The 13,637-nt window shown below is 37.8% G+C and overlaps 1 protein-coding gene across 26 annotated transcripts in view; it reads right to left on the bottom strand.

Moving 5' to 3' along the window:
• The window catches only part of ABLIM1 (actin binding LIM protein 1), a 271,609-nt gene that overhangs the window by 100,628 nt on the left and 157,344 nt on the right, over positions 1–13,637 (bottom strand). For all 26 annotated transcript variants that reach the window (XM_060768480.2, XM_060768478.2, XM_060768463.2 and 23 more), the window contains exon 4: positions 12,119–12,228. In XM_060768480.2, coding sequence (XP_060624463.1) covers positions 12,119–12,228 — 110 coding nt within the window. The remainder of the gene's footprint in view (positions 1–12,118; positions 12,229–13,637) is intronic.

The raw sequence follows: 13,637 nt of genomic DNA, 5'->3' as shown, positions 1-13,637 counted from the left end.
TAGATACAGCACAACAAACACACTCTGTGTGTATTTGGTTTTTCCCTTATAATTTTTCACAGCCCAATGCCAGTGGAATGTATGTTGAACACTTATTTAACTTGTGAACTAACCTTTGCTGGTCAGGTCAACAGTCGGAATGTGCAGCTAGAAGGGTCACTGATTTAATTTAGGATGGTAGGTCTTTCATCAGGTCAGGTTTCCCCCAAATGGTATTTACTGATTATAAGCATTAGCCCCAAGATCTTTGGCTAAACTTGAAAGTGCTGGAAGAAAATTTTAGCATGTCCAGGAAGATATTCCTTTTGATGTAAACCAAGCAGCTATTCAACTGGCCTCAAGCAGTAGCTCAAAATAAATGTTTAAAATTGCCCTTGGTGACAAGTTATGAGGTTGCTTGGTGTTCTTCAGGAAGTAAAAATACCCAAGTGACAAGGAGATGAAGGATCAAAAAATAACTGACTTAAACTGATATGTGTCCATATGCTGGAAGTCTGGTTTTATTTCCCCAAAGATTCCTCTAAATTGATTGTGGGTATCTCAAGGTGGACTTCCAAGATTTTTCCCGTGGCTTCCTACGGGTCCTCCTCTTTCAGTATCTAAGGTAAAGGAAAAGGTTTTCCCCTGACAGTAAGTTCATCTTCCAGTATCTACAGAGTTGAAATTTGCTGCAATTTCCAAAGTTCCACTCTCTTCCCTGCATTTTTTTTACATATCAATTGAGCAGGCACTGTAAGTTTCCCCTCTACTGCATATATGATGTAGAATATAGTCTTTACAAATACTGGTCCAAGTAGTAGCTGCCAATTCTTCTTCACTCCCTCCCTACTGATGCAAAAATTGGTTCTGCAACCACTGTATAAAGCAAGTGCCGCATCCCATCCCTCCTTCCTTCAGAATTACAAAATATCAGGTTTTACAGCAGCTTAAAAACATTGCACTTCTCCCACACATGTTTTTCATCCCTTCTCCTCCACCTCACCTTCCTTTTCCTATATACCACCCATTTGCTGCTTTGTTTCCTAGAAAATTCACAATTTTCTAGTTTGAGGAGATGCCATGGTTCCAGCTCTCACAGTACACAAAACCTTGGCATTTGGGTACCAGAATGTTTTCTAAAAAATGAAATTGGTTTTGTTTGGGTGCAGATGGAAAAAGCAAGAGTTGCTGGTAGTACTAGCGATGAAGGTGTTTCATTGAGAGCATAAACTAAGTAACTATACCTATGGAAACAGAGGTAGAATGATATTTGACATTTCATATCAGAAAGTAATAATAATCATTCAAACTATATGTAAATAAAATAAGACTAAACTTAATACGGTTTTTAAAACAATGGCTCAGAAAAGGATGGTACTTCACAGAAATAGTTGAAATGATGGTTCTGAAAGGGACAGAAATGCCCACCCATTATGCACATGCTTTGTGCACTGGATCTGCTTGTCATGCAAGATAGACATGTTCTATTGGATGTGTACTTCTCTGTTAAGTCTCAGAACATCAAAAGTAGCTTTCAGCCCAGAAAAGGTTATCCAGCTATGTTCTAAACATTGCTATTTAGCTAGAAAGGTTTGGCTTAAAAATGTGGTTGTCTCATTTAGCTTTAAGAACTAGTTGTTTCATTTCTGTCTCAACTACAGATATACTGAAATGCATGTAATATCAACTCTATTGAATACTGAAACAAGAGTCCTCTTGTAGCTGGACCATGAACACAGACAGAAACACAGGAACTTACAGATTATATTCATGATCACCATCATAGTGATCGGAGGCTACTGAAATGAGCTTGGCAAAGTGAGGAAACAAGACCATGATATAGTATGAATATTATAGAAAGAACAAATATCAGAACAGATCATGGATTTATATTAAGACACACTAATTAAGTGGGAATGGTATGTATTTACCTCCTGCGCCCATCCCAACTTGTCCACCTGACCTCACAACCTCTGAGGATGCCTGCCATAGATGCAGGCGAAATGTCAGGAGATAATGCTTCTAGAACATGCCATACAGCCCAAAAAACTTATAACAACCCACTGTCCACCTGTTGTTCCTAGTAGAAATTGCCCCATGTTCCCAAGAACTTTATGACTATATAGCAGATGACGGTAGAGTGTTGTGATTACAAATTCAGTCTGATCATGTTGTATTAGCTTGCTGCATGACTGCTTCTTCTGGGCCACCATCAGATCAGAAAAAAACTTTCTTAACCAACAGGATTGCCCCCCACCACCACACCAAAACATGGAATCCAGTTATATGCAGATGTTCAAGACTATCCATCATAAAATGACTTGCTCTTTGTCTGAACTACTGTCAAAGCAGCCCAATCCCCAAAGATTGGACTGTCTCCACTGGATTGTCCATAAGAGTAGAACCAAATTATTGTAGTGTCTTATGTATGACGTTACCCTCCAGTTTTGGAGTACATCGATATAAGTCCCCACACAAAAGAGAGGGAAAGAGGCATCAAAAGGAAACTTTGCCCCATGACTTATTGCCTCTAGACTTAACATCTATATAAGAGAGAACTATGACAATTAGATTTTAAAATATTATATACTTGATAAATCATTTTTCATGTGTGCATATTCTATACCCACCTAGAGCCTTCAGAATGTTTTAAAGTATCTTTATGTATTTCTGCTTTTTCTTTTAGATCTGAAGACATATGGATATACTGTCTTTACTGAGTTGACATCCAATCACAGCAAGTCTTAAACTCACATCTTTCCATACCTTTCAAATCTGATGTGGATATTCAGAGCTTGGCAAATTCCACATCTATATTAGTTTAACTGCAAATTAGTTTAACTGCAAATTGTTGTGATATTTGAATCTGAACAACCTCAGGTAATCCTAACTGTTTTTTTTTTTAAAGAAGCCAACTTCAAGTCGGAGTTTAAATAACTGGCTTGTCTCTATTTAACAGTTAAGACTGATTCATTAATTCCTTTATTTACCCTATTTATACCCCACCTTTCTCAGCTCCGAAGGGGACTCAAGGCAGCTTAAATATAGGGAATTATTGAATGCCTTAAAACAACATACAATTCCAGTGAACATTAAAATTAAAATTAATACATATTAAACATTTTAAAAATTACATTTAATATTAAAAACCCGCCATCCATAATTGTAGTCCAGGGCCGTTCCAATAGTTATTGCACATATTCCATATCTATTACTATACTGCAACTTGCTCATATGGCATTCTATACTGCAATTAATCAAAAATAGAAAACAGAAACTTCTGATCCCCATCCAAGATAATGGCACAACTTTAACTATCGAATCTTAATTTAATATACTAAGCTATCAATAGGATTTTGCCAAAACATGTACATACTTTACTCCTCCTTTTGTAACATGAGCAACCCAATTAGAAAACCCCAATGAACCATAGCTTTATTCAAAGTAGTAGAGCAAGTTTATTAGTCCCTTAACAAGCTTACATCTTAAGCCAACTGCAAACCATGGTTTAATATTCTGGTTTGTTCCAAAACTAGAAATGGTAGTTTCTCATTTGAGATAAAGTATATCACTGTATTTAATTTGTGGCTTCCCAATTTCATTGCTGCTGGCTATGAAATGAGAAGACGAGGGTCTATATATATAATTAAATAGATGGCTCATTATTGGGCATATTAAAATATGATTTCATCATACTGATGTTATTGTGCAACAGACTTATCTATATATTTCTCCCACTCACACAAAATGTGGAAAAACATCCCTACAGTATCTTTTGTGAGTTTTTGTTTTCACAAAGGTAGTTATAGATGAAATCCTATATTCTGAAATAACTGCCCTTCAGCCAAGTAACATCAGGGAATACATTTGTCAAAAGGAATGCTTCAAAGTCACATTATTTCTCTGCTAAGAGCAAAACAAATCCTTGCCAGCAGCAACAGAAGAGTCTTACCATCAAAAATGTCATGACTATAACAAAAGGACCCAGTTTCCTCAGGGAAATAGGCTTCATCTATGTTATCATCAGAGGCAAGGGTGCCCATGGTAAAAGTGTATTTTTGCACTGTGAATAATACCTTGATTTGTGCTTTCAAACACTTGAAGATAAATTGCAGCCATTGTGCAGTAGCAAAAGAACTGTTTGCAGAAATCTATATCTATTTAAAAGCAAACTAACATTTAACAAAGTTACCTAAATAATGTTATCATACTATTGGGCATGAAAGTGAGAGACGTACCCTTAATAATTATAGGTCCAAACATATCCTCTTTAAAATATCCATTTTGACATTAATTTAGTTCCTGGATAAGATCTAAGTCTCCAAATCATTTTCAACCTATGGCAACTCAACAGTGACCATATCACAGGGGTTTCTTGGGAATATTTGTTCAGAAGAGGTTTGCTTATGAGGCCAAGAAAGCATAACTTGCCCAAGGGCTTCACAGTGAAGTAGTGATTCGAACCCTAATCTCCAGATCACAGTCCAATCCTCAGACCACAACATCATGCTGACACCCATGCAACCCAGCACTATCTGTCAAATTTTGCAACAATGTTATTGCCAGTATCTTAAAAACAGCTTAAATGCAGGGGTCCTCAAATTTTTAAACAGAGGATCAGGTCACAGTCCCTCAAACTGTTGGAGGGCCGGATTATAATTTTAAAAACATGAATTAATTCCTGTGCACACTGCACATATTTATTTGTAGTGCAAAAAACACTTTAAAACAATACAATAATTAAAATGAAGAACAATATTAACAAACATAATCTTATTAGTATTTCAGTGGGAAGTGTGGGCCTGATTTTGGCTGATGAGATAGGATTGTTGTTGTTGTTGTTGTTGTTGTGTGCTTTCAAGTCATTTCAGACTTAGGTTGATCCTGAGTGAGGGCCGGGTAAATGACCATTGATGGCCATATTCGGCCATCGGGCCGTAGTTTGAAGACCTCTGCTTTAATGTAACTCTGGATGAGTGGCTGCCAATTAATGCCAGTGCTGTAGGCTATACTGCAGAGGAAGAAACTGGCAAAATCACTTCTGAGCATTCCAACCCTTTGAAAGTCACGAGTTTGCTATAAGTCAACAGGTAACATATACATAATATGTTTCCTTTCTGACCAAACACATATACATACACATCCCCATACTGTGCTGCCATATTCACAGAACATATAAAAACTATAAGAAATTATCTGCAGTAACACATTTTCTTTTCTTTCTTTTTTTCATTTTCATTTTTTTTTCATTTTCTAGGTATTCAGACAGTTTTGTGCTTAATGAATATAGAAAGCATCTAAAATGCACATCAAGAGTACCACACAAGAAGTTGTGCAGCATGGGAGAATGCAGAAAGACAACAGGCACAGGTTGTGAAGCCATATGCAGTTAGAAGCTATCCACCAACCAGACTGTGCACTTAGAATGAATTCTTTGGAACTAATCCAAACACATTATTTTGTGTTATAAATCAGAAGGCAATTAGGAAAGACAGCTGTGAAGAAACTAGATAACATCCTCAACTGTAAAAATACACAATTGACATTGATCATAGGATACACTTCTTTGAAACTAGGAATGGTTTTCTCATATCATTTCAAAATGGAGCAGGGGACAGAGTTACAAAACAGAAGGAACTTTCTTATTGCTTTGGGGATCTAATCTGAGAGGTTTGTATTTTGTCTGCAATAAACTGATTTTTAAATAGAAATCCATCTGAAATACCACAAGTGACATTCACCATAAGCAAGTGTCATACCTTATATAATCACTATCACTATAGAATTTCTAGACTCTGTTTTTACAGTGTCTAATGCATTGACATTTTATTTACACCCAAGTATTCACACTGACACTAATATCTCCCATATAGCTAAAATCAGTAAATTACCAGTTTCTTTGTAAGGAATTGTAAACAAGGACTGAGAAACTACTGATTGAACCAGAAAAGTTATCTAAATTTGACTGTGGTTTCCTAAGCACAGCAAGCTGAGTAATTCATTTACTTCCTACAATGTTCTATATATTGTGCACAGTGCATAGCTGTCAACCTAGTCAGTGGTCTGATTAATGCTGATGATATGCCAAACTCTATTTTCATCAATAAGTGAGAAGGTTCACCTGCTTTTGTCATCAAAGACAGGTGAGTCTTCCAAACACTGAACCAGTGTCTAGATCAGTGGTTCTCAACCTGTGGGTCCCCAGGTATTTTGGCCTACAACCCCCAGAAATCCCAACCAGTTTATCAGTTGTTAGGATTTCTGGGAGTTGAAGGCCAAAACATCTGGTGTCCCACAGGTTGAGAACCACTTGCCTAGATAGTGTAACAGGCTGAATAAATGAAAGCATACTACCTGAGAGATGAAGTCTTTGTAGATTAGTGCTTTCATAATTGAGAACTGGTCAGTTATGAAAGATACACTCTTCCTGATGTATGAAATGTATAGCTTGGAGTACTTGTGCCTAGAAACACAGAGGGACTATGTGGGTCACAATACCAGGGATTGTGTATGGTGTTTCCTGGAAAGGTACAACTTGCCCACTGGAGTTTATGTACAATTCCCCAATTAGACTACTTCAATATACTTTACGTTGGAGGGAGGGGATCATTGAAGAGGACATGGGGGTTGATACTAGTTCAACACCTGACTGACAGGAATCTAAATGAGACCAGTCTAAAAGGAGTTGACAAGATTTTTGTGATCTGAGGCATGATGATCTTAAATGGCTTCTGGCCTCAATACTTGATGGAGTGTCTCTTCTTTCCCAGGCATTGAAAAGACTAGGGAGTGCCTTCTCTGTATCTCAACAATTGAGGAAACTGAAGAAACACATTACATTACAAAGGAAGAGGGTTTTCCCTACTATGGTGCCCCAGTTGTGGATTAAGGTCTGTTTGTCACCAACACTGCCCTAATGCTTAGTTTTCAGCAGTTGCTTTCTATAGTTTTTTTTTATTTTTACAGAAAGAATGGGTAGGAAGAAGACAGTGGAAAATGTAGAGTGGGAGAAAACCAAAATATAACATTTTGCTAATATCAATTCTCCAGTTATTGTGCTCAGAGAACAATATTCCATCATGTTTAGTCTCAGGAGTATGAACTATCTCTCAGTCACAAGGGACTTGATTAAGCCTTTCAAGGAGAACAATCATAACATTTCCAGGTATGTATTGTTCAGTGCTTGAACAGGGCATTCAGGGTTGGACTCAACAGAAGTAGTTCCCTCTCATCTCTTAAATACATTGTTCACTTAATGTAAAAAAGATTAACTTTTTTTTTGCTGGGGGATATTGAAAAATGTAACTTTTAAGCATTCTGATGCTCTACATCAGTGGTTCTCAACCTGCAGGTCCCCAGGTGTTTTGGCCTACAACTCCCAGAAATCCCAGCCAGTTTACCAGCTGTTAGGATTTCTGGGAGTTGAAGGCCAAAACATCTGGGGACCCACAGGCTGAGAACCACTGCTCTATATGGAAGCAAGGCAAAAACATTACAAGGGATTGCTTTCTGTGTGTCATGTGCTTTCAAGTTGTTACCAACTTATTCCAGGTCTTTATTGGCAAGATTTGTTCAGAGGAGGTTTGCCTTTGCAATATAGATGGAACCTGAATGTTATTTTCAATCTTGTTTTCCTTTTCTTTCCTCCAAGAGTGTTTGTGAAAGAGCAGAGAAATTATATAATAATAATAATAATAATAATAATACAACTCAAAGAGAGATTGTGAACATATTAAGTGAATATATATTCCATTTTAGTCTGTCCCAATTACAGCTCCGTCCTCATGATGCACTTTCCCTCTGCCCTTAATGAAGGGAGATGGTGGCGGGGTAAAAATAAAGTTTATTATTATTATTATTATTATTATTATTATATTATTAAGGTGACAAAATTAAAAATTAAAAACCCTATAGAATTGCATCAAACATTTTATCATTTCCTAATAAAAGTTTTTTTAAAAAATGTTGCAACCATTTTCATATGCAATTATAAAGGTAAAGGTAAAGGTAAAGGTAGTCCCCTGACATTAAGTCCAGTCATGTCTGACTCTGGGGTGTGGTACTCATCTCCATTTCTAAGCCGAAGAGCCAGCGTTGTCCGTAGACAGTGGTCATGTGGCCGGCATGACTGCATGGAGCGCCGTTACAATGATGCAATTATAAGAGAACTAAATTCAAAGGGCATGATCAACAGGCCTCAAGGCTGAAGGAAATGGAATGTGTGAACACATAGCCTTCAATGGAAAAGTACCAAGCTCTGGAGCACCAAATTGCCACTAGTTTAATGTACAAGCATTGTATTGAGCAATTTCATCCTAGGTCAAGAGTTTAGAATAGGCTCTTTACCTATGGTTGGACCAACGCTTCCATTAACCAATGGCCATGTCAGATAAGGTTGATGAGATCTACAGTCCAAAAACAACAGGAGCACTATATGTAGTGTACACCTGCTACAGATGCTAGAGATGTGGGAATTATCTCATTGGAAAGACTCTTTCACTACTGGCACTTAAGAGGCTAAAGAGAATTCCTTGGTCCCCTGTTTCATCTCAATTCCTCTTGCAAAAGGAACTGTATCACAATTGCTTTCAGGCTATTGTTCTTTATTCTCATGTCCAAAATATGTCAAATCCTTGAAAGAAACAGCCATGACAAAAGCCATGCAGATAGGTGGAGAGACAAATGCACTCTTACAGGTATCAATAGAGCTTTCATATGAGCCAAAAATATGTGTATGTTTCTCAATGTTTTATAACTTAACATGTTGCACTTTCCAAAGTAGATTTAGGAGGTTTTCACTTTGCATTTCAGCCAGAGAGGAGACTTCATTCCAGACAAACACTGTTGCCAGTTAAAAGTAATGTTTTGGATCTGATAATTGGATTGAGTTCTGTACTGGACTCTGTTTTTCAGCCTTTGTGACAAAGCCTGATTTCCATTTCAATTAGTGAGTAAAATGAGACTGTCACCAAGATGACCCCAACTTTGGGCTAGGCTTGATGAAAGATGGCTGGGATGTCTTTCCAAAAAAGACACAGAGTTCTCACACTCATGGACCAAACAAGGCAGTATTCCTAAAGATCTATGATAGTTGGGAGTGGTGGTAAAACAAAGCTGTGGTCATTTGAATGAGAAGATTTTGAGGAACAAGCGTCAAAAGGCTTTTGCAAGCATGCTTTCTGCTCTAGAAGACCCCTGACCCACAACAAAGGGATATGTGGAATATGTCCCTTTCTAGGCTAATAGTTTGGGAAGCAAAAATGCTAACATTTGTTGTGTCTGCATTAGCTTCTAAAATAAATGAGCAAAAATTAATATTTATTTCTTATTCAGAAAAATGAAGAAAACTATAAAAAGAATGACTTTTGTTTCTCCTTTTTGTTCCCAGTAGGAGATATTTCTGAAATATTCAAAGCAATATTATATTTCTAAAAGAATTAAATATGCTGTATTGCTTGTCAAAGTTAAATACCTTGTTCCAAGCTGCATTAAAATCTCAGTGTAGAAAGACCCTTAGTTATGTTCTGTAAGAGTTTAATAGTGTGTCGCAATGAAAATAGAAAAAAATTGGAAGTGGCCTCCGTCTCTGCAACAATCAGCCAGTCATGCAAATCAGAACTGGACCACACAATGCTTGCAAGTGGCAAGTAATCCCAAAATCCAGATATTACACTGCCAAAATATAAACTTTTTATATCAAATTGAAACCTCCTCATATACTAACTGAAAAAGTCACGCTTTTAATATGGGGTGCTTAGTGCCTATTAAATATAGAAAAAGATGAAAGGGATAAAATATCAATTCCGAGAACCTCAAAGAGGGAAAGCAGGAGAAAAATGAAGAGTCTTCCTTTCTGATAACAGCCCGATAGTCTGTAATTATATCAGGGATATGCTTATTCAGAGGTTATTGACTCATTCTTGTTTGTAATCTCCCTGGCAGATTATTGGCATCTGTCCATCTTGAATTCATTGCTAAGCCAATGCTAAAATGTTGGCATTTCCTAAGCTGTTTTGGTAAACTACATAACAGCAAATTACCAAGAAACAAAGAGACATCCTATAAAAGAGATTTATTTCCAAATTGGGCTGCATTACAAAACATGATTTCAAAGGAGTGGGAAGACTGATATAAACTATGGCTTGCTGCTTTGGAAGGAAGCAGAAGAACTGGAACATTTTGCAATAATTAAAATTCACCTGTCAGAGAAAAGGACTGGGATTCCTCACATCAGAGAAATCTTTGCCAATTAACATTTCCCTAAAGTTTGTTTACTGGCCTCTCTTGAACTTTACACACTGGCTCTCTTTGTGCGGGGCTCTCCTAGCAAAGGGCATTAACATTTTCTTACATGCCACTGAAGGCACTGAATGAAGGGATGACCAAATTTCCAGAAAGTTTCCCTGAACAATCCCTTTCTTGCTTCATCCAGGCACCTATCAAAAATCTCAGTCTATACAACTAGTGGTGTATACTTGCATGCTTACATTTTCAGAAAGTGAATGTGAATATCCTCAAATTATTATTTCTTTGGATTACAGAATTGCCTACAGTTGGCCCTCTGTATCCATGAGTCAACCATCCACAGCTTTAAAAAAAATCCTTCATAATAACAGTAAGGTTTAAAACATCCCAAATTTGAGGATAAGAATTTGCCTCTGAGTAAATATTGACCATGGCAAAATACAAAAAGTTTCACATGATTGCTACAGGTATAACTGTGATTTTGTGACCACTATTATGCATGCAAAAATGTTGCATTTCATTCAGACTTTCATTCTGTGCTACAAGATGGAAGAGATCAGATGTTTTAAACCTGTAGACCAGTCGTTCTCAACCTGTGGTCCCCAGGTGTTTTGGCCTTCAACTCCCAGAAATCCTAACAACTGGTAAACTGACTGGAATTTCTGGGAGTTGAAGGCCAAAACACATGGGGACTCACAGGTTAAGAACCACTGCTGTAGACAGTGGTTCCCAACCTTTTTTTTATCAGGGACCACTTGACTAGGGACCATTTTGTCCAGGGACCACTTGACCAGGGATGACTTTGACCAGGGATGACTTTGACCAGGGACCACTTTGACCAGGACCACTCAAACATTAGTATCAAAAGGGTTACAAATCAGGTTTTCGTCAACTTTAGTTTTGGTTTGGTTATTTGAGGTGCTGATTCAGAAAATTGCATTGGATAGATCACATCAGCTCTAGTTTCTGATACAGAACATATGCCATCCAGTAGTCACCATCCACTCACCCACAGAAAACCTCTTGCACTGACAAAATGGTATTCAAAGAACAATTTATTTATTTATGTCATTCATGTATTAAGTCATATTTCAAGAATATACTTTCCACTATGTGTTGTCCAAGGCTTTCTGTAAGATAGCAAAAAGATCCATCCCTTCTCACTAGTTTGCTTCATGTTTGTTTTAACATGACTCAATTAAATGAAATGGTATTTTTTCATTACAATTATAGGTATTATATTACTAAAGGTAAAGGTTTCCTCTTGACATTAAGTCTAGCTGTGTTTGACTCTGGGAGGTGGTGCTCATCTCCATTTCTAAGCTGAAGAGCCAGCATTTCCGCAGACACCTCCAAGATCATGTGACTGACATGACTGCAAGGAGCAGCATTACTTTCCCACAGAACTGTACCTATTGATCTACTCACATTTACAAACTGCTAGGGTAGCAGAAACTGCAGCTAACAGCAGGAGTTCACCCCGCTCCCCGGATTTGAATCACCGACCTTTTGGTCAACAAGTTCAGCAGCTCAGTGGTTTAACCTGTTTGCCACCAGGGGTTATATTTCTATTTTTATATAATCCAGATAGTTGCCATAATCTTCCTTCTCAATGGTGTTTTAACACAAATCTTATACCGGTGCAATTTCCTACAGGCCAATTTCCTGTAGGTACAGAGAAACAAAATCTGGGGATTGGGGACTCTTTCGAGTGAAAATAAGCTTACTTTGTAGTATGTTGTGTGTGTGCGCGCACACATTAAAATCTAGTGTTTCAGAATGCAAAATTGCATCCCAGCAAATGTCAACACTGTCCAGGTTAGACAGAACTAAAAGCAAGCGATTAAAAGCTTTTGTTTTATTTTAAATCTCTGGAAAATTATGGAATACTTACTGCTGGAACTGGAGAGTTCTTTTGGGCTGGATGACATTGGCTGAGCACACATTTGACAGAGACAGTCTCTTCCATTAAAGGTAACCCGGTCTCCTGGTGGGAAAGGACGTCTAGAGAGGAAAAGAACAAAAGGGCTTTAATGAAAGGCTATCCCTTCAGTTTCACTACCGTATCTCTTCAGCTGCCACCCTTAGCGATGCAGATCAATATCTTGCAGGAACACGGGCCAAAAAGGATCAAAATGTAACAACTGGCAAAGCTGAGCCTTTGGACAAATTCCAGAGACTAAATGCACCTTCACTAGAAGAAAAGCTGATGTTAGATGAGACTGTCTGATCCCTCTTTCAATGCAAATCTATCACAAAAGCTCTATGGGGAATGTTTGGGTATCTGTGTGCGCTGTGTGTGTGGGTTGTGGGGGGAAAGGGCATCAAAGCTTAACATAAACATTTTCATTTGGGAAATGTAGACCACACACTACTGTTATCTAAAGTGAACTCTTTCTAAAGTGTTCTACCCAATGTGAACTATTTCTTTTTGGGGAAAGAAGATTGCGTTTATTGCAGACTTATACCAAGGGGGATTAAAAAGTTTCTGTCGCTACCATGAAAAGTATTAAATGACAAAAATATGACCTACAGCCAGCAGAGAGTTTTCCGTTCCAATGAATACTGTATGTACACACACACATTACAGTGCATAAGAAAATTGGTCTATCTAGCACAGCACTGTGTGCACTGGGGTGGTAAAACTGTGGCCTGAGACTTACTGCTGCCTTCCAGCTAACTCCCAGACCCTGTCAAGCTCCTTCTTCAATGTTTGGCACTCCTGGGGGAACACAGAGGCCTCTAATTCCCCTCCATTCAAACTTTCCCAACCAACAAAAATTTAAATTATTCCTGGGTAAGTTTTCATTTGATTTTGTGTCAGTTTTCAGAGAGGGTACAGCACACCTTGAGGACAGAGTTTGGGACTTACATCCTCTACAACTGCCCATCCCAAATCTATATTGACTTGATGGCTTTCCAGGAGTTTTGGTCAAAGTTTTCCTCAGCCTTAACTGAGAATGTCAGGGAATGAGCCTTGGCATTTTGCATGTCCATTGAGCTATGGCCTTTCCTCAAAGGAGAAACTGTGTGTCTTCAGACCCTACTGGACTAGAATTCCCATCATTCCTGACCACTGAGTATGTTTAAATAATATCAGAGAGTTTCACAACTATATTCACATAACTCTTCTATATAAATAAAAAGGTAATGTTCGTTTGTGGGATTAATATAACTCAAAAACCACTGGACGAATTGACACCAAATTTGGACACAATACACCTATCAGGGCAACGAGTGACCATCACTGAAAAACACAGTAGAAGAGACTTACTTTAAAAGCCAAAAACAAAAATTACATTACAATGCAGGTGCAAAACCACATACACACACGCGCACACACAAACGCACATATACACAAATATATATACACACACATATACACATACAAAACACATCTACACAGACTGGGC

The sequence above is a fragment of the Anolis sagrei genome, chromosome 3 (genome assembly GCF_037176765.1).
Source record: "Anolis sagrei isolate rAnoSag1 chromosome 3, rAnoSag1.mat, whole genome shotgun sequence".
NCBI classification, from domain to species: Eukaryota; Metazoa; Chordata; class Lepidosauria; order Squamata; family Dactyloidae; genus Anolis; species Anolis sagrei.
The sequence above is the reverse complement of the archived record's forward strand: the minus strand, read 5'-3'. Positions and strand labels throughout refer to the sequence as shown.